At 61.1% G+C, this 20,783-nt stretch overlaps 1 protein-coding gene across 3 annotated transcripts in view; it reads right to left on the bottom strand.

The window, feature by feature from the left end:
- Window positions 1-343: 343 nt before the first annotated feature.
- The window catches only part of ZNF609 (zinc finger protein 609), a 40,495-nt gene continuing 20,055 nt past the window's right edge, over window positions 344-20,783 (bottom strand). Inside the window, exons 2-9 of one of the 3 annotated variants that reach the window (XM_035335761.1) lie at window positions 14,697-14,922; window positions 7,015-7,102; window positions 4,541-6,893; window positions 3,865-4,231; window positions 3,387-3,562; window positions 2,667-2,883; window positions 2,474-2,552; window positions 344-2,360 (exon numbers count right to left, since the gene is read on the bottom strand). In XM_035335761.1, coding sequence (XP_035191652.1) covers window positions 2,479-2,552; window positions 2,667-2,883; window positions 3,387-3,562; window positions 3,865-4,231; window positions 4,541-6,893; window positions 7,015-7,102; window positions 14,697-14,922 — 3,501 coding nt within the window. In that variant the 3' untranslated portion in view covers window positions 344-2,360; window positions 2,474-2,478. Of the gene's footprint in view, window positions 2,553-2,666; window positions 2,884-3,386; window positions 3,563-3,864; window positions 4,232-4,540; window positions 6,894-7,014; window positions 7,103-14,696; window positions 14,923-20,783 lie in introns of all 3 variants that reach the window. The other 2 variants (XM_035335759.1, XM_035335760.1) reach the window with 2 other exon arrangements.

Here is a 20,783-nt window from a genome sequence, read left to right as displayed (position 1 = left end):
CGGTCCCATTAAATACCTGTTGCCTGTTAAAGCCTCAATTACTCCCGTGCCCTCTCGGCAGCGGACCTTCCCGACAAGTCCCTCATCAGTTATCCATTTAGCTGCATTTCTAGGGCTTCTAATGGCACTGGGATGCCGTGCTGGGTCCCCTGCACCAGCAGCTGCCCCTTGTCCTCGGGCCACGTGCATCCACCTCGGGGACACTGCCTGGGCGTGGGGACAGAGGCCGTGATGGCAGTGATGGCCCCCATGTCCCCCCCACCCCAAAGCCCAGCGTCCGTGTTGGCTGGGGATGGAGGAGTCAGGGGGAGCAGGGACAGGAAGAAAAAGCCACCCTCACAGGTTTGTGATTGTCTCTTAAAAAGATTTATTCTCTCTCCTTGCCCAAATGTACAAAGGCAAGAAGAGTACAGTTTGTATATATATATATTTATATATATATATATAAAAAACAAGGAACTTGGTAATAATGTACACTTTACAGAAGGGCAGAATCAGGAAGACTGAAATGAAACCCAACACAGCAACTCCAATGGAAACGAGCGCTAGAAACATCAACGGTGCAACACCCGGGCGGGCGCCCGCTCGCGGGCAGGGGCTGGGGACAGGGCCCCAGAGGGCTGGGGGCCCCGCGGGCAGGAGCTGGCCCTGGGAACATCCAATGGCCCTGTTCTGCTTCAGCTGCTGGCTCACTTGACACCTAAAGGGAGAGGCAACCAGGTCCCAAGGAGGTGTGGAGCAGCCCCCCACCCACCCAGGCACCCTCCTCGCGCAGTGGAGCAGCCTCAGCAGGGTGCACTGAGGGGCTCCCCGCGTCGCCCCGACCCCACCACCTTGCAAAGTCAACAAAGAGAGGAAGAAAAAAAAACGAGTCGAACTAAGAGGCGTCGAGGAGAGCAGGCTGGGGCCACCACGCGGCCATGGTCAGAACCGGGGCCAGCGAGCATCTCTCCAACCAGGTAAAGCGGGTGAGGGGAAAGGAGCGGGGAGGATGGGCCGGGACAGGGAAAAGAAAACAAAACCCAAAAACAACAGCTTTCAAACAATTGCTTTTTACAGTATGTACAGAGCCCGGCGGGCAGAGCATCCCGGTACAGCGACCCCTCAGGGCCGGGTGTGACGCGCGCGCACGCACACGACGGAGACTGCCGCAGCCCGAGGGGAACCCCCCGGCACTCCCCCAGTCTGGGAGGGACGGCGGCGGGGAGGGATGGTGGGGACAGCCGGGGGGGCGGCCACGGGCCGAGGTAGCGAGCCGGCCCGGGGGGAGCCACACCGCGGCTGGGGCGGGCAGAGGACCAGAAAGCCCCTGTCCTGGGGCGCCGGGAAGCGGCTTCAGGGGGCTGGTGCCCTGCACCCCGGCATGGGGCCTGCGCAGCCCCAGGTGCCTCCGGCAGAGCCTAAGTGTGCTTGTTCCTCGCTGAGCTCTGCTCGCAGCCTGGGGAAGCTGATGGAGACAGGGCAGAGAGGATGCAATGTGTAGCCGCTTTCCCTGGGGCGCAGGGCAGAGGAAAGGCTCGGGGCAGGGTGGGTGGGATGCAGAGTCACAGCTCAGAAACCAACTCAGAAGCCTTGGAAATGAGCTTCAGTCAGGGCTGGACCGTAACAAGGCACTGGGGAAAAACCCTGGCAGCAGGGCCGGGTGGTGGGTGCTGCTGGCGCCAGCCCCCAGCGCCCCGTTCTGCTGCCCGGAGCCGTGGGGCTGGGAGAGGGCAGAGGCGCCCGGAGAGGGGCTGAAGCCGATGGAGGCAGGGAGGCCGCCTGACCCGCTGACGTGCACACCTCCCCCCCCATGGCTGCACCCCACGAAGCTGCCGTCTCCCCCATCCCCGTCCCTTGCCTTGGCTCTGTGTCACCCACGCGGCGCTGCTGGAACTTCCTTTCCTGAGACCGTGCCCCCCCCCTCGGGGATCTGCCCCGCGGCTCGAGCCTCAGGGGGGGCGCAGGCGGCAGCGTCCCAGCCTGCACCGCCCGCCCCAGGTCCTGTGACGCTCAGCCCCAACGGCGACGTGGTGACTCGCAGGGACACAGCAGGGCCACAAATCCATCGAGAAACCTCAGTGCTTCCGTTTCCTCTTCATATGCACCAGGCAGGCGATTCACCTCCATCCCAAGTGCCGGTGCCCAGTAGAATAAATATTTCCGTGGGTACCAGCTCGCCCACTCGCCAAAGGGGAGGGGGTGGGGGGGATTCAGTGTGTGTCCGACGGGGGGAGAAGACAGAGTCTGCCTCAGATCACGGCAGGAACGTCAAGCAGAACAATTAACACCATTCAACTGATGTCTAAAGGAGTCTCCAGCGTGTCCCCATGTGAGCCAGTCACATGTCTCGTACAGCCCAGGCGTCCCAGCCTCACGTCCTGCCGAACCCAAGGCCCTGTCAGCCCCTGCCTCCGCCAGCCCCCGCCGAGGGGCGAACCCCAAACCTGCGGCTCGAGGCGGCCCCGTGTCCCCCCCCCACAGGCAGCCTTACCATTCTCACCTCCGGGGCGGTGGGTATAGGGAGGGAGCAGAGCCCTGCTGGCTGGCCACGATGGCTGTGGAGGACAGACCTGCAGGGAGAGGCCGCGTCAGGAGGCCGGGGAGCGCTGGATGCGGCCAAAGCAGAGCTTGCCGCAGGGGCTCTGGCTCCCCAAGCCCCGCCAGGGGTGAGGTGGGGCTCTCACCTGTTGCATAGGGCAGGTTGTACTGCGCCGGCAGCAGCGAGTACCCGAGGTGGTGGTGGTGGTGATGTGTCGAGAGCAGGCGCTGAGATGGTGAGGTCCGGGGACGGTCCGCGCTCCTCTCCCCGCTGCCAGCTCCCCCGACGCTGCTGCAGCTCCCGCCGCCCCCCACCACTCCGCAGCCGCCGCGGTCCCTCTCCTGAGATGTCTTCTCGCTTATCTGCAGAGGAGAGAACAAGCGGGCGCTGAGGGATGCGGGCGGGCAGCTGGCAGTGATGGGGCCAGCTCCATCCCCACCACCCCGGCTTGGCATGGGCACCCCGGGCTGCACAGCCGTCCGAGCGGCTGCTCCACCGTGCCAAGGCTGCCCCGCTGGGACAGTATCGCCCCTGCCTTGTCTAAAGGCTCCCCACAGCGCTGCTGGCGCAGAGTGGAGGTGATGGGATAGGTGGCAACCAGCCCAAAAGCTACAGGGAGGATGCAGAGCTGGTCAGCAGATCCCAGCCAAGCAGCTGGGACCCAAACTAGGGGTCACTCCAGGGCTAAGGACACGTGGATTGTCCCAGTGCCTCTGGACCAGCACATCTGGCTCATCCATCCCAAAAAAAGGGCTGCGTCATGGGAGTGCTCTACAGCCCCACGTATTCTGCAGGAGTTGCTCCAGGCACCTTCCTGAAGCTGCTGCACAGAGCTAGGCAAAGCCAGCATGCTCCTGAGCCTCACCGTGGGCGATTTGCTCTTGTAGTGGCTGGCGTGCTGCTGCAGGATGTCCAGGGCCTTGGACTCAGAGCTGGATTTACAGCTGACGCTGGGGCTGGCTCGGGATTTGTCGCTGTCATCGCTCCCGGATGCCTTGCTCCCATACGGGGAGAAGGAATAGCTGGAGGGAAGGTACGATCCTGGGGGGAAAGAAGGCAGTCAGGGCATGGGAACAGAGTGGGTTTGCTGCTCTGTCCAGCACAAGAGCCAGTAAGTTGTGGCTGCAACCCAGTGAGCAACCCAGCAGCAGCGGCACGAAGACCCCAGCAGATGCTCCCCTGCCCACCCCCCGGGTCGCTCCCAGAGCCTGGCCCACAAAGACCACGGCAGCTCCGTCCCGCAGCCGTCCCCTGCTCCAGGAGCACGGGCAGGACACAGGCACAGCCCGGGCAGGGATGTCCCCCCAGGGTGAGATGTCCCTGAGATGGCCGTGGCTCCCTACCTGGGTAATTCTGCATCATGACTGTGGGCATGGCCCGGTAGCTGGGGTGGTTGGGGTCGTACGACTGGCTGTAGGAGTAGCCGTGCATGTAGGGGATATAGGACTGATGCTGTGTGAGGGGTGAGGACACGGGGACGTGGACGCTGGGTCTGGGGTCCTTTCCCACCATGCGAGCCTCCTCGGTGGGGGTCAGTTTGCACTCGGAGCTGGTGCTCTCTTTCCCGTCCTCCTTGGACACAACGTCTTTGCTTCGATTTCTTTCTTCCTTCAACTTTCTGTCCCGCTCCTCTTTCCACCGCTCATCCTCCGTCTTGATGTCCGAGTACTTCGCAGGGTAAACGTAGGTCCACATACGGGGCTCTGCTTCCTGCAAGAACCAGACAAACGTCAGAGCAGCTGCCTCCCCCTGGCCCCGTGTGTCCCAAAACTGGGCTGGATTGGGAAGAGACCAGAGAAGCTCTCCCTCCTTCCCCAGGCTCCAGGCTCTCCTTGGTGGCCCATCGGCCCCATGGGCTCCCAGCCTCATCCTTGCCAGCCCCAAGAGAACCTCGTGGAGTCCCATCATGGCAGGAACAAGTCCTGGAGCAGAGGACAACACACGTTCTCCACAGTGACAGCCCCAGCCAACCTACAGGAGAAACCCCACCGAGCGGGCAGTGACAGAGCATTACATTACCTGTCTGTACCAGAGCACGGGGTCCACCTCCGCTTGCCGGCCACACTCGGACCCAGCCTTCGTCTCAGCGGTCTCCTTCCCGAGGTGGCCGGCCTCGCTCAGCTTCACCTTCAGTCCCTCGGCCACCTGGCTGCCAGACAGCTTGGACGAGTCCTCCAGCTTGGGGATGATGACGGATTTGGCTATGTCGGCACCTCCCTGTTCCTTGGCCTTGCTCAGCCCCGACTTGACGAGGTCCGTGAGGCTCGGGGCCTTGGTGAGCGTCGGGGGCATGGGCGGCTTTTGCTTCCACTCCTCCTTGAGAGCTGCTTCCCTCTCCTTCAAGCCCAGCTCCGCTTTCTTCTCCAGCCCTCGCTGCTGCTGCTGCTCCAGGCTCTGCCGCTGCTTCTGCTGCTCCTCATACTGCTGGCGGTAGGCAGGGTTGGTGCTCAGCAGGTGAGCGTGGTAGCCCTGCTCGTTGTAGCCGTAGGGCGGCACGTAGGCGTACTGGTTGTAGTAGAGGGACTGCATGTACATGTTGGGACGCTGCTGGATGACCGAGGGCTGCTGGCTGGAGCTGCCGAGCTCTGCCTTCTTCTCTTCACTGCCCTCGCTCTTCACCTTCACCTCCGGGTTCTCCTGTTCCTCGTCCTTCTTCAGCTTCAAGGCTTGTGTCTCGGCCGCAGCCTGGCTGCTGGGGTTCAAGGGACCTGGGCTTGCCTGGGGGTAGCCAGGGGAGTAGTAGGTTTCAAAGCCTTGGTAATAGGGAGACTCTTTGCTCTGTGGTTGTGGGGGGAAAAGAGCTTTTTTGGCGCCTTCCTTGACCAACTGCTCTGGGTCCTTCGCCTTCACGCTCTCCAGCTTGCCCTCCCCATCCTCCCCGGCATCAGAGATGTCTGAGTAGGCCGGGCTGTTGGTTTTCACTGAGCTCGCCTCTGCCCCATTCTGGGTGACGACGTGAAGTGGGGTCATGGGTTGGGCCGGGTTGGTGTTCTCCAGCCTGCTGGCACCACCGATGGAGGGGCTCGGGGCGTTGTCCGTGAAGCTGTAGATCTTATCTGCCTCAGCCTTGATGCTGGCAAGCCGGCTCTGGTGGGGGTCGGATGAACCGTTCAGCAGTCCCTCACCTTTCGTCCCAAGGTCGCTGGATTCTCCCCGAAAAGGGCTCTTGCCTTCCTCTGCTCTGCAGACCTTGCCAGGAGTCAGAGGGTTTTCTACCTCTTTGGGCTCCTTCTTCTTCTTGTCCTTCTTCTTCTTCTCCTTGGAAGGGGTGAGGGCAGGGTTGACAGTGAAGGGCTCTCCCATCACCGTAGGCTTGGGCTGGATGGGTTTGAGCTGAGGGCTGTTGGGCATGGTCTGGACCACGGCGGTGGTGAGGCCCGTGGAGGACCCGGGGCTGGCTGCGGTGAGGGTGGCCGTCTGGAAGGTGTAAATCGGCTGGGGGGGAATGGCTGGTGCAATGGGTCTGGCAGACTTCAAGCTTTTGGAAGGCATCTTTTCCTGCTTAGCACCAGATGCCTTCTTGGACTTGTCCTTATCAACGCACCTCTTCTCCAGCGAGTCGAAGCCATCGTTACTCGTTTCATCAGCCACCGAGGGACCGTCCTCAGAGCCGTCGTTGGACAGGGCACCCGGGTCCGTGTCCCCTTCCCCCCCTAGCTTCTTCTTGCAGGGGACCTTGGCGCTGAACTTGCTCGACGGGGACGGACTGTGGGGCTCCATCAAACGGACCTTGGGGGTGGCCGAGCGAGCCGGTGAGAGCGAGCCCTTCTGCGAGACGGCGGCACCGTTGCAGCTCCCGATGTCCGCGTGCAGGGAGGGCTCCTCGCCGTACTCGCTGTCCACATCTGCCTCCAGCTTGCTGTCGTCATCCGTGTGTGCGTGGGCCTGGTGGTACTTCAGCCCGTTGATGTGCTTGTACTTCTTGTTACAGTTCGGGTGGGGACAGTCGATGAGGATGGGAGAAGGGCAGTTTCGGTCGAGGACAGCCGGCTCCACCTTCACCGTGGCGGGGGGCACCGCCGCTGAGCCCATCGAGTTTGTGCGGATGCGTTTGCTGCCCTTGGAGTCCTCCGAGCTGGAGTTCAGCTCCATGTCGGAGAGGGGTTTGCTCTTCCGCTTGGTGACGGAGGAGGGACTGGCCTTCACGTCCTCCGCCGTGCCGCTGGGCGGCGTGCGGTGGTCCGAGGAGTTCTGGCTTCCCCGGCGCCCTTTGCTGTTGGCTCCTGCCCGCGTCTTGCTGCTGTTGCTGGTCCCTTTGCTGTCCGAGGCGGCGGCCGTCTCGTTCACGGGCGTGTTGCTGTTGGGGCGCATGCGCTTGCCTCTGCCCCGGCCGTTGCGCATCTCCAGGTCGCTGGTGGGAGAGTCGCAGAACCTGCGGAGAGGAGGATGAGAATTTTATCACACGCCGGCCACGCCACGCTTCCCAGGGGAAGGGGCCCAAAGGCAGACGGGGCTGAGCCCCCACGGTGCTGCCGGACCCGCCAGGCGCTTACCGGGGAGGCGCCCAGTCGTGCTGCGTGCAGTCGAGCAGCGTCCCCACGTACGTCTTGTTCCTCCAGGTCACGTTGACCACCAGCATACCTGCAAGGCGAGGGGACAGCGTCACACGCATTCACGGCTTGAGGGGCACCAAGAACGGAGCTGAAAGCCCCCAGGCTCCACGGGTGGTGGTGGCGGTGGGGACGGCGAGCTCCAGGAGCGAGGGTTGCCCGTGTCCCCATGGAAAGGCCGGCGGAGGGGACGCTGCCGCCACTAGATGGCAAGCTGAGCCCGGCGTCCCTGCGCAGCCGCCCGCCTCTGCTGGCCACCCCACGGCCCCGCACTGGGGCAGGGAGAAGCCAGCTTTGGGGAAAAGCCCTGTCTGCTGCTTTGCTTGGCTCCTGCACCCCCAGGACACCCAGTGAGACCCCCGGCGAGGCGTCAGCCGCGCGCTGCCGTGCCTGGGGCCGTACAAAGGTGTCGCTGCGCAACACCGACATTGAAAACCACCGGGCCAGTGGACGTTCCAGCTTTGGGCAAGGAAGATAAAAACAGCCTAGCGAGCACAGAGCCGGAGGAGAGCCCTGCCAAGGATGGAGCTTCAGCCTCTTTCCTGGGGGTCTTGTGCAGCGTCTCACGGCCCTCCCCAGTGCTGCAAGTGGGGAAGACCCAGCCTGTGCCCGCCCCAGTGCTAGCACCTTCACTGGCCTCTCGTGGCCAGCAAGCTGCAAGTGCTTCCACAAGAAAGCAATTACACTAAATAATCTCAGGCCATTAGCAGAGTGAAACTCAAGTGGATATTTCCTCCCAGCGATGGACTGCTCTGATTACTGCATAACTAATTTGACCAGGAGCAGAGTCCATTGTGCTGAGTGCATTTATCTGAGCAAGGTAAAACTTGGGAGATAGAAATCTCATTTACAAGGGCAGACGAGTGCAGCTAGATATACAGCCGCACGGCCCTGGAAGATGGATGGAGCCGAGCGAGCCCAGAGCAGCTGTGCCTGAAGCACATTTGTAAATCTCGGTGCACATCCCTGCTTGTGAGGTGCCAGCAGCCAGCTGCAGGCTTTGGAGTGATAATGTACGAAACGGAGAGATGCTCGCGGAGCTGTGGCCTGAAACATGGGTTTCCTAAACAACAAACAAAAGCCAAGTCCTCTCTGTTCCTCCTCCTGGAACACGTTGGCAGCTCCAATGGCAGCAGGTCACGGGAAGGGGAAGCAGATCAGCAGGAGGGGAGGACGCGTCCTGGCTCCGGAGCAAGGCTCAGACCTCGTGAGGCAGCGGATACGGGCAGGACGCATGCAGGGAACGAGCAGCGAAACCAAGGTGGGGGCCCACAGCCCCACACGAGGAGATCGTGGGGAGAGAGGGGATGCTGATCCCCATGAAGGGTGCTCACAACGCCCAGTCCTCGCCCTGTGCCCCAGCACAGCTCATCCTTCCCCCCGCCAGCTCTTTGAAGGCAAGCTGCAGCCAGAGACATCAGCCGCACGTCCCCCTCCGCCTTCCCGCGTGCTGCTAGAAGTTAATTGTGTGACAAGCCACCAGAGGCTCTGCACATCCCAGGGCTGCTGTGTGATATTAGAAAGGACGTTCTGGCGTTCCTCCCCGCTGCCGCGAGCACGGCAGATGAAAGACGGGGGCTGGTGCAGGCCGGTGCGCTCGGCGGCCACCCCTTCCTCCCCTGCGCAGCAGCAGGCTGGCGCGGGGCGAGCACAAACCCTGCGACACGTACCAGCCTATATTTAACCCGCTGCAACCAATCGCACCAAATCCCCTCCTAATCCTCCGACAATAACCCAGGACAATTTAAAGCACGGGGATAGATGCTAAGCAGCTTTTTAACCCGCCGTCCCCTGCGGCGGGAGAGGATGCTCGCGGACGCAAGGATGGAGAGCAAGGAGCAAAGCCCTGCGCTCGGTGCAGGATGGCAATGTGTCGCTGGTGTCCCCATCGGCCTTTGTCCTTGAGCAGAAAAGCCTTTGGATGCATCGGGCTCTGCTTTAGGAAGCCCTCCCTGTTCCCTCGGAGGGCTGGAGATGCTCAGGCACAAAGAGCCAGCAGCCTGCAGCCCTTGCGATGCTGCCGTGCTGTGCGAAGCCCGCTGGGATGACTCCAGCCCCACCTGCTTTCACGGGAAGGTGACACTTTCGGAGCGCTCCAGCGATCGATACCGCCCAAGCCTGGCTGCAAAGCGCTAATGTCACTGCAGCAGGGCAGAGTCGCACCCGGCAGGGGAATTAGAGGAGGGCTGACGCTGCTGGGCTGCTGCTGAGGAAGGCGGCAGTGGTTTTTGCTGTTTTCCTCCACAAATGAAGCCAGGGAGAGGCAGCCTGCACAAAGCCGGGGAAGCTGGCACAGAAGCAGGGCCCTGTGATGGGTGCTTCGGCTTAGCACCAGCTTCAGCCCAAGGAACAAGAGCCAGCAAGGCTGTGCAACACTGCTGGAGGATCCCTGCTGCAAAGGGAGCCCTCTCCCTGTGGCCTGAAGCCCCTCCAGAAGATGTTCCCAGGATGGTGAGGGATGGAGCGGGGCCCCAGGGGTTGCACCAAGCCCCATCCTCGCCCTCCAGGACCACTGACCCCAGCTGGGCTCCCAGAGAAGCGTGGCACAGCAGGTCGCAGCTCAGGAGCCTCCTTGTAAACAAGTCCTTTAAGCCAGCGCCCGGCGGTGAAGGCGAGCCTGGCTGCTGTTACCTAGGGCAGCTACACGCCTGCCTGAGGGAGTTCGACACCGGCAACAGCCCTGTCTGGAGCAGAATATTGCTCACCTGTTGATAAAACAGCCTTCATACAAAGCTGACAGATGCTGAAATAAACAGTGCTTTGAGAGTGATAAGCAGTGCATTAGCTCTTCCTGAGCTCCCTGCCTCCCCGCACTGTCAAGCATTCTGCCAGCAAATATTAGATAGGAAGCGGCCGCGCTGTGGGAGCACCAGGAAATTATGCATAATAAAGCTCCACTTCTCTACAACGACGTGCGAGCAGCCGCCTCGCTTCCAGGGCTGATGCTTCCCCTTCTGCGGGTGAAAGGGGACGGCAACACCGGCGGTGCCGGAGAGGAGGTGTCCCTTCACCTGCCATCACTGATCTGAGGCCGAGAGCGGTCACGGCCACGCCGTAATGGTTTTTGGAGGCTTCCAAGGGCTGCGCTGAGCCCGGGCAGGCTGCTGAACGGCTCGGCAACCTTGGAGGGGATTTACAATCGCTTGTGACTTTTGGAAATGCCATTAAAGCAAATGAGAAATCCATATTCCCAGGCTCCTCTCCCTTGCTGCATAAGGCTTAAAAACTCATCTGTTTCTGGGTTCAAGTTCTCATGGCTACGAATGATGGATTTTGCTCACAGGGGATTGTGTACCCCCCCCGCAGCCCAGCTCCAAGCAGCGCAGTCGTGGCCCACCCCCAGTTTCAAGCAGCCCCACCAGACCCTCAGCAGCAATGACACTCCCAGCCCCACGTTAGGGCTGCAGGTACCAGCGAGGCAGCACGCCGGGGGTGCCGAGCCAGCAGCCTGGGAGAGGGCTCCCTCCTGGTCATGGCGAGACCTTCCAGTGCCTGCCCTCGCCTCCAACCCTGCCCCTCCCTATCACCTCCCAACCCACTGCTCCTCCCTCAGCTCACACCACGTATCCGAGCTCATGCTGGGATTTTGCAGGTTGGGCGGAAACAGGAGAGCAAAGGCACAACGTGCACGAGAGCGGGGCAGAAACACGCATGGGGAAGGGGCCGACTGAGCCTGCTGGCAGCTCAGAACAACGTCCGGAGGGCAGCTGGGGAGGGCAGCAGTGCTGCAGGACCAGGCACGGTGCAGGGCCGCAAGGGAAAAGCAGTGGGAGCTGCACAGGATCCCAGCACGGTTGACGTTGGAGGCACCTCTGGATCCATCTGCTCCAAGCCCTGCCCAAGCAGGGCCACCCAGAGTAGGTTGCCCCTCACCACGTCCAGGTGAGGTTTGAAGATCTCTGGCTCTCTCAGCCTCTCCTCACAGCAGAGATGCTCCAGGCCCTTCAGCTTCCCCGTGTCCTTCCCTGGACTCCCTGAAGTATGCCTGTTGCTCTCTTCTGGTGAGGAGCCCAGCACCGGACCCAGCGCTCCTGTTGTGGCCTCCCCAGTGCTGAGCAGAGGGGCAGGATCCCCTCCCTCCTCCTGCTGGCTCCTGCTCACCGTGGTGTCCACCAGGAAGGACCCCCAGGGCCTTCTCTGCCAGGCTGCTTCCCGGCTGGGTCCCCCAGTTCTCCCCACAGGCAAGACTCTGCGCTTCTCCTTGGTGAACCTCGTGAGGTCTGCACAGCGAATCCTGCCCCACCACTTCCTCCCTCTCTTAGGACGGAGCATGGCAGTACCCCAAGGAGACGCTTCCACAAGTGCAACCCAAACCTCTGGAGCGTGCCACGGGGGCCCTGCAGCAGCCATCCCAGCACGGAGCTGGAGGAGGGACACGGAGAGCCTGCCAGCATTTCCTTCACACAGCTCTATTGCCACGCTCTGGTCCTCGTTGCGACAAGGGTTTGAAGCACGGACACCAGCTTGTTGGGGCCGCGCACAGCCCCGTCAGGAGGGATCCGGTCTGGTCCTGCTCCCGCTGAGCGCGGGCAGGGATCTGCTGGCCCGCGGGTGACGCACGCTGAGCCAGGTGACACCGGCGAGGAGGATGGAGGAGAGCCGGGAGCTAACGAGGCAGCGAGCGGAGCGATGCTCCCCGGTATAATTAGATCAGTTAATAGTTCCTGCAGATCGAAATCGCACCTAACAGAATTAGGGAAACTGCCACGGCAGCTGCTCCCCTGAAAGGCATTTAACAAAACACATTCCCTGCACGAGACGGGCTCGGTGAAGGGGCGGCCGTGCATGGAGGCTTCACCGTGGTGGTGGTGGGACAGCACATGTGGGCAGGGGTAAGAAGACGATGGTCGTGGCCACAGACACATCGGACGAGGTAGGAGGATGTCGTGGAGCTCCTCGGAGCTTCACGCTCCCTCCTCTGATGTCCTGGCTCTGCTTGTCCTTCCGAGGATGCAGCAGGCTTTGTCTTTATGACACTTTCTCCACGATTTCACGGCCATGAGGACAACCCCAAAAGCATTTCACATGAGAAGGGAGCCACGTCGCCTTCCTCTGTGCAGCCGACCCCTTCCAAGCAAGAGTTCACCACTGGAAGAGGAGCTGTGGAGCTGGATGAGCCCAAATACCCTTTTTCCGGCATGCACGGAGCAGTGCTGATCCCCTCAGCTTCTTGACGTGGTCAGGAGCGAGTGGAGAAGAACAGCTGGCAAAAAGGCAGCTGGAGCAGTTACCGCGGGGCAGCGAGCCCCCAAGGCCAGCTTACACAGCCGAGCTGTGCCGCTGCTCCCGCTGCCTTTCCGCACGGCGCGGTGAGGCTGAGGTTCAGGCTCCCCTCTTGGGGATGGACTCAGGCCACGCAGAGGGACTCAGCCGTGCTGAAGGACACCTCGCGGCGCTTTGCGGACGTGCCTTGCCCTGCAGCCCTTCTGAATCAGTGGGGAGAGGAGAGATGCTCGCCCCATCTCCTCCAGCAACGCCCCTAACCCTGCCAGGAGAGAGATGCCAGGCAGGGAATTGGTGAGAAGGGGATGGTTTCACCCCGAGCTTCCAGGAGTACTCAACCCAGCACGAGCGGTGCCACTGTTATGCAGACCGTGGCAGACTGGAAACGACCGAAGGAAACAGCAGGATTTGTATTCTGCATGACAGGAGTGCAGGGTTTGCTGCAAAAGCCGTCGCTCCTGACAGCAGGAACCAAGCCGCAGCCAGCAGAGGCAGGCGGAGAAGGATCTTTGCACAAGTTCATTGAATTACTGCGGACTAAAAATAGCTGAGCTGCAGGAATCGCAGCGCGCCTCCGAGGCAGGGTCTGAACCGAGAGCTGCACAAGCGAGGGGCGATGCGGAAGGACAGGCAGGCGGGCTGCAGAGCGCGGCAGCTCGGGAGGAAGGGGAGGCTCAAAGAAACGCCCGGCGCCGATGCTGCGGGAGAATGGCGCTGGGAAACCAGCGGCGCGGCCGCCTCCTTGGAAGGATCGGAGGGCCCTGCACAGCCACCAGGGCTTGCACGCTTTGTGGAGCGATCCAGAGCCTCTGTGAAAGTAGAGCACAGTGCTGGCACGGGCAGAGGTTTAGCACTTGTACGCAGCTCCCTAACGCGCCTCTTGTAACCCCCAAGTCCCCAAATCCTGGACGAATCCTGCTCCGCTGCTCACACTTCAACGCCTCCCAGCCAGCCGAGGGGGTTGCGGGGAGATGTTTTGGCTCTCTGCCTCCCGTGGCACTGGGGATGCTCTGTTTGTTCCTCCTCGCATGGCCAACGTGGGCTCCTCTGCCCACCACACGCACCTCTGATTTCCATCCAAAAAAAAAAAACAAAAAAGCTCTCCAAGCTCTCATCAGCCCTCCCCATGGGGGGCTCCAACAGCGTCAGTAAAACCAGAGCTCTGGGGCTGTCCAGCTGCAGCTCAGGGGGCTTCTGGTGTCACACAGGACCTCATAACCTTGGAAGCACTGCTGCAGAGCTGGTGCTGACCCCGACGGCTTCCCAGGCAGATCCCGCAGCCCTGGGACCAGCAGAGCAGCAGCTGCATCCCGAGCACAGCCGCTTGTTCCCTTGTCCCTACCAGCAAGGCGAGCGCCAAGACGAGGATCCCCGGGGTCCGATTTTACAGCCTGCAGCTTCCTCCTGCCTCGGGAGCAGCAGAAAAAACACCTGACGGCTCCCCGCTGGCTCAATTCAGATGAATTTTTCCACAGCGAGAAGGGAAAGCAGGGAGGGCTGAGGAGCGTGAGGTAGCTGGAGGTCCCCATCCCAAGCTGTGCTGGAAGCAGGCCTCCAAAGGAGCTCTTGGTTACTGGCCCAGGCAACCTGTCAGCTGGCCTCTGTCACCTCTGCTCCTCCTCACCTTGGTGCCTCTGGGCCCTGCTTCTGCTTCCAGACCCAGCTGAAGGCAGACGAACACGAGGAGTTCACCCCAGGCCTCCAGAAGCAGAAACCTCCCATGTCCCGAGGAGGCTGGAGGGAGGGCCAGGTTCCAGCGCTCGCCGTGGTCCGCTCAGCCACCTATTCATCCCCGTGTTACTTGGCAGAGCCCCAACAGCAACTAAAACCCATCAAAGGAGCTGGGAAAGCAAACCAAGCTGTGCGCAGATGAGACGAGCTCCAGCGGAAAAAGGTTCGATTGGCTTGGCAAGAGAGACGAGAGCCTGATCTCCTGGCGAGTCTATTTTGAAAGCTCCGCTGGGGTTTTTTAATCCAGCAGGAGATTTCTGCTGCCTCCCAGGGCTTGAGCGCTTTTGTGACAGACCTGCAGGTTGCCAAGTAGAAATGAAGTCAACTCTGTCGAGTTCCCATTCAGGCTGGCATGGCCTCTCCTCTGGCACCTCCAGGAGCAAGTTAGCTCTTGCAGAAAGGCAGAGAAATGGCAGCTTAGATTTTCGCCCACTGTCTGGGCGACAGGATAACACAAGGCGCTGGGCTGACGCAAGTTTTGGCCTGTTGCTCCCTTTGCTGCACAGACTAAGAGCTGCTCCCACGCAGCTTCTCTGCCCTGACCACCCAAATTGCAGCAGAAAGCCCAGGAAGTGCCAACAAGCAGCACAGCAGGGACAGAGGAAGAAAGGGATCGCCCTAACTCCGAAATTTCGTCGTCAGAGAGCAAAAAGCTCGCCGGTGCCACTTACCGTCCTCAGTCTCCTGCCAGACGATGCCCTCCAGGTTCACGCTGGTCCCAGGCTCGCAGGGGCCGAGGCACTCGGGCTCGGTGGCCAGGGCCACGTCGCAGGTATTCACCCCCACGGAGCGGGTGCGTACCATGATCTGCTCGCACGGCGACGAGATGTCGTTGTTGACAACGGGGACGAGGAGGTGCAAGGGCAACACCGCGGGCGTGGAGACCGGAGACTCCATCTGCAGGGAAGGAGAAACACGCCGGTCACCACCGGGAGGGGAACAAGTATCAACAGGCATCTACATTTCTGGAGAACCTCAAGCCCAGGGCAAGCGCCCTAACGCCTATGCCAGGAGGCGGTTCAAGTCCCACACCCCAACGGAGGACAAGGATCTCGCCGGTCTTTCCCACCCTGGCGTGCCCACAGCCACGTAACCCCGAAAAGCCAGCGCTTTGTAGTCATGCAGATCACACCCCTAGTCCCTCCGCAGGAGATAGCAGCTCTGCTGCTGAAAGCTGGTGCCAAGTTCCTTCCCCGACCGCTTCTGCTGGTCAGCATGCCTTTTGGCTACCGCTCAGATGTTAACGCCGTCAGTGGCTTTGGACCCACTGGCTCATTAGAAAAAAATTACAGGCTTCTGCTCAACTGGCAGGACAGGACCAACGAGCAGCGGTCTCTCTGCGGTGCCCATGAAAACCAACATCCTCCTCCTCCCACATCTACCCCGTGACCATCCAGAGGCACACATCCCCCTCCTCCACGCGAGCATCGGCTCCGGATGCCGCGCGCCAGCCATCTCGCTCCCCTCGCACGCGGAAAGCTTGGAAAGCCAGCGGCACGACGCGCCAAGCGTGACCGTGGCCAAGTCACGGCCGAGCTCCTCGGCTGCTCTGCCACGCTACGGGAACGACGGCGTTAGGAGAGGGGTGGCTGGCGCTGCTTTTTCTGCTGGTCCTTCCAGCCAAGCCACCCGCAGGCGGGCAGCAGGTTTGGGGCTGGCTGCTCCTCCCCTGCTCAGGTCCCCGCTCTCACAAGAAGGTTCACAATCTTATCAACGCCGAGCAACCTCAGAACAGAAGCAGGCTGAGGAAAATAATCAAATCATCAGCAAGCGCTGACCTGGGTTTCGGTTTCAATCAGGGGATGATCTCTCTAGGGCATCCAGCCCAGCACTGCGAGATGTCTTCCGAAGCCTCTGCTGAGGTGAGATGATTACGGCCCCGCAGAGGCCAAGCTTGCTGGTCACTGAGGGGACACGGACACCCCCATGGCCACATCCAACCTCGCTGCTGGCTCTCCTTGGCCAACGTCACTGAGCACAAACTGGTCAGCCTGAACTGGCGCCAAAGCGACCTGTTCACACTCCGGCACCGGTGCAAGCTCACACATTACACCACCCTGCCCCACGGTTTCCACGTGGCCACACTGCAGCTTCCCGTACCCCCAAAGCCTCTCCAAACCCTCGGCGATGCACAGCACCCAAAAAGGAGCAAAGGCACGAGCAGCAGCGCCGCAGTGACCGTGTGACGGAGCGGATCGCGTCTGCCAGCAGGGGACACGAGTGTGGCCCTCTAGGACAACCTGGAGGTCTTCAGGCTCTGCTGGATGTTTACTCTTCCAGCCGTGTCCTCCCGCATCCGTCCTCCGCCTGCAGGGCTCATCGGAGCGCATCCAGCCCGCGAAGCATTCACGACGGCCCGCAGGTTTAAAGCAGCAGTGGCTGGACCACGCTCACTTGCTCTGCGTGCCGGCGGGACCGGCTCTCCCGGGAGCCCTTCCCTGGGTCTCCGGCGCAGCCCCCGAGGCCACCCAAGGGCCAGCTAGTCCTGCAGGAGGTTTTTGCCATAGAAAGCTCACCCACAGACAGCTCAGGCCCCCAAGCACGCCAAGCCCATCCTGTGCATCTCAGCGGATCCAGGGCAAGAACGATGCTTGCAGGAGGCAGCAGGCTCCTTTGGAGGGGCTCCAAGAAAGCAAACTGCTCCTGAACGCTATGTTTTCCAAATCCGTGCGAGTTCCCCTGCAATGAAACACGTGGAGAGGAGCGGGGAAGGGATGCTGGCCTTCGGTGGAGCCCTCGCCCCCAGCACCCTGAGCCTGCGAGCAGCGGCCAGCTGCTTGCTTGTGCGTGTGGCGGAGAGGAAGGGCACCTGTGGGTTTTGAAACTGTTCAGCTTCCTTCCACTTTGCAACAGAAACCACAGTGCAGCACAGGAGCGTTTAATTACAGTTCCAGCTCTGCTAATTATCGCTTGGTCACATTTGTAATCTGCATTACGCCACAGTGCATAATAAGCAGCTCGCTGCGATCTCTCTAATAAGCGAGGAGGCTTTATGGGATTTCATATTTCACCCTGCACTGGAACAAACAGAGCCTCATTTATCAGCCATTGGGAAAAGAGGCAGCTTGCCCGCTCTTGCCCAGAGCTTGAGAGCAAAAAAGGCCCGGGGGCCGGGCAGGAGCAAAGCCCCCAGAGCTGGGGACACGTCCCAGGCAGGCGACAAACCTGAAAGCCAAGGCAGAGGAAGAAGCGGGCAGATCAATCCCCCAAATTCCCCCGTGCCACCCCCCCGCCTGCCTCTTATCTCCCAGCGCCGCAGCTTTTCATCCTCCTGCATTATCGAGGCGAGGAGATTCGCCTGCTCGAGGCGGAGGGCAGAGAGGCAGCGCACGAGGACTGATGTGGGGAAGGAGGGAAGCGGGCACGCGTTAGCCTCGCCGTGTGAAATAACTGCATGGCATGGGGGCCCCGGGTACTGTCGATCACCCTCACCCTCTGCCGTGCCATTCCCTATGGGGCCGGGTGCCAGGAGACGCTGGTGTTGGAGCAGGGGGGCCGCTGGGCTCTGCCACCTCCCCCAGCCAGCCAGCACGGGGCTGGGGAACGGCGCAGGCTCCTCAGAGCAAGCCCTGTGCTGTTGCGGCTTCCAGCATCCGACACACACTCCCCTGGGCAAATCCCTCGGTGTTCCTGGGCCCGAGATCCCCTTTTGGCAGAAGGGCATTTCTTTCTTTCTTTGCAGGGTAGGTGCTAAGATTTGGGAGTGCAAACGCAGCCGGAGGGGGCTTGTTTGTCTTCCAACAAGAGTTCAGGCAGGACGACGTTTCCCATGCCGGCTCCGGCCGTCCACCCACCCCAGCCGAAGCCTCGCTAATGAAAGCCCTTTGTGTTCCTCGCGGAGGCTTTCCCATCACGAGGAACGTGCTCTCACCGCCGCCGAGGACAGAGGTGGAACGCAGCCAAGCCCAGCGAGCGGCGCCCAGCGCGATGGGAAAAAGCAGCTTCTGCCATCCTGGAGCCGCACGGGCTCTGCCGCCGCGGCCTCGTTAGCGGCCGTTGCCGTTAAGGGGAGGCTGCGTCTCCAGGGCAGCCATCAGCTGATGGGAGAGAGAGGGAAGGGCGCAAAAAAATTAAAAACACGGTGCTAGTTTCGGTGCCAACCTCTGAACCACCTCGCTTCGTGCAGGGTAAAAGCAGGACTGGTATTTATGAACATTTCCATTCGCTCCCAGTAATCGAAGTCATCCAGGCACCGACAGCCAACAGGGGCGCCAACAAAACAGGAGAGGAGCAACCAGCGCTGCACCTCGGAGGGCAGAGGTGTCAGCAGCCGTGCGGTGTCAGCCAGCCTCCCGTGGCAGCGTCAGGCTGCCCCACGCTGCCCCATCTTTCTCGTCTAGAAGGGCCCTGCAAAACCGGAGACAATAAAAGAGAGCAAGTGCTGGTCACAACCTGGGTGGCGAGGACCAAACGTGAACCAGAACTGCTCCATCACAGAAGAGTTGCTTGAGGCTGCAGCCAACGCGTCCCACGTCCTCGCAAGGCTCAGCCCAGCGTCTGGGAGCTTCGGTGTTGTCACTCCTGTCCTGCCTGGTCACCACCTCCCCAGCAGCTCTGCTTTTTCACATTACAGCCTGGGAACCAGGGTTTCAAACTCCCTGAGGTGAGGTAACATGGAGCGGATCCATCCCACAAGTGAGCGCTTCGGTTGGCACCTCCAAACTTGAAACCACAGCACCTGAGGTGCCTCTGCCCCGTGCAGGTGACCTCGGCTTTCCACGGATTTCCAGGAGGCCTTCTCCATGCTGACCCCCAAAGTTGGGTGTGCAGAGCAGGAACCACTTGCAGAGCACCTTGGGGACAGGAGGAGTCGAGCATCTTCGTGGCAAGGAGCTGCCAGCTTCCTGTGGGCCATGTCCTGCGCCCCAGTGTCACCAAATGCCACTGGCACAACCCCGACCCCAGCGCTGTCGCCCACTGCCCTTCCCTCCTGCCCGCTGCAGAGGGAGGCTGCTGACATCAAGATGGGGAAAAAAAAATAAAAAATAATTTTAAAAAAAACATGTTTTAGGAGAAATTTCCCCTTCCCCATCCTGGAAAAAAGCCAGCCTCCAGCCTCACGTCAGACATTTTAGCGCATAATTAAATGCTGGTTGGGTAGGAGATGAGGATTTTTCCAGCCCCTGCTGCTCAGCATGCAGAGTCCCCAAAGGAGCGTTTCTTGGCCCAGATTTCCCTCCTCGTCGCTGGGAGCTGCTGGGTCAAGCTCAGCATCGCCAGTGCCAGCCCAGAGCTGGGAGGGAGTCAGCGAGCCCCAGATCACAGGATTAGGTCTCTCTGGTTTCCTCCCGACAACAGCAATGAGGCAAGCAGCTCCCGCTGGCCTCAGGGATCGCGGCACTGCCCCAGCTGCCCTCTGCGAGAAGGGGGGCCCGCCAGGCAGAGACTGGGGGTGGGTGCCTGGGACACCAGCAGCCCAGCAGGAGAGCCTTTCCCTTCCCACAGAAAGCCACCGGGTCTCGGCTCCACGAGGAGGATGGAGCCACGCGCGCGTCCTTGCAGCAGAGCTGGGAAATCGCTCCCTTCAGGAGCAGCCCCTGGGCTTCATCGCCGCCCCCCCCCCCCCTGCTTTCTGTCCCCGTCACTGCTCTCCGCTGGGTAAATCCCTGCTTGAACACAACCAGGCTTATCTCAGCACTTGCAGCATTTCGAGATCAAGAGGAGGCAGACGCTGCAGAGCCACAGTCTTGCATGGAACTGTGCCTTCGGTAAGGCCAGGAATAGCACCCAAGACAGACGTGCTGGCACCGAGTCACCCGCTCCAACCATTTAGGAGACTACCAGAGCCGCTCTAGCAAAAGAAAAAAAAAAAAGGTGTCTCGTATCGGAGAGAGGTGGCAAAGAGCAGCGACAGGGGGGGCAGTGACATGAGCAGGAGTGGGGAAGGAGAAGGCCCGGCTGGCAGCCCTGTGGGGTGACAATGGGCTTGGGTCTCGGGCCACCTGCCGGCACCAACAGCAGGCTCGCCTCCTCCCTGGGATGGAAAAGCAACACGGCTCGCTCCGACACTGCACGGGGGGACAGACGCTGTGATGCCAGGCCAAGGGGGGACGGAGCTGGGTGGACACGCAGAGCCCAGCTGCAGATGGCTGTGAGCATCCTTTGCCCCCCTCCTTTCACAAACCGAACGACGCGGCCCCGGCAGCCCCTAAAGGCAGGCTGACCACCAGCAGCTACACAAACCCCGGCCGAAGGACGCAGGGGCTGCGAACGGCCGAGCTGGAGCCCACCCTGGAGTCCAAATCCGCACATCCAAGGCATGGGGACAAAGCGGCTGGAAACACCCCTGGCCAGGTCCTTCTTGGAGGAGACCTTTCAGCATTTAGGGGAAGACCTCGCTGCCTCGGAGGAGGTGAGAACACAGCGTTCCTGCGAGCCCTGGGGAGTGATGAGAATCCAGGAGGTCACAAAACCTTCACCAGGATCAGCCACTAACGACCTCGGCCCGTGGCAGACGCTTGCTGGGTGCAGGAAGCTGGCCGAGCCGCTCGGCTGGACAACGGCGCGGCTCCGCTTCCTTGGTTCACCCTTTTTGTTGTTTTTCCCCCCAATTTTCCTACCTCAGTCTCGCAAGTCTAACCCTTGCTCGGCCCCGGCACTTCGCACCATGGCACGGCTACACAGGCACCCACGGCAGCGTGCAAACTGGGAGCGTTAATAATTAAGTCACTTCATTAATTAATGATGCTCATCCGAGCACGAAGTCTCGCACAGTCCAAGTTCTCTTCCGAAAGCCGCAGTATCTCCAAGCCTACAAA

Source organism: Oxyura jamaicensis, chromosome 10 (assembly GCF_011077185.1).
Source record: "Oxyura jamaicensis isolate SHBP4307 breed ruddy duck chromosome 10, BPBGC_Ojam_1.0, whole genome shotgun sequence".
In the NCBI taxonomy this organism is placed as follows: Eukaryota; Metazoa; Chordata; class Aves; order Anseriformes; family Anatidae; genus Oxyura; species Oxyura jamaicensis.
The sequence above is the reverse complement of the archived record's forward strand: the minus strand, read 5'-3'. Positions and strand labels throughout refer to the sequence as shown.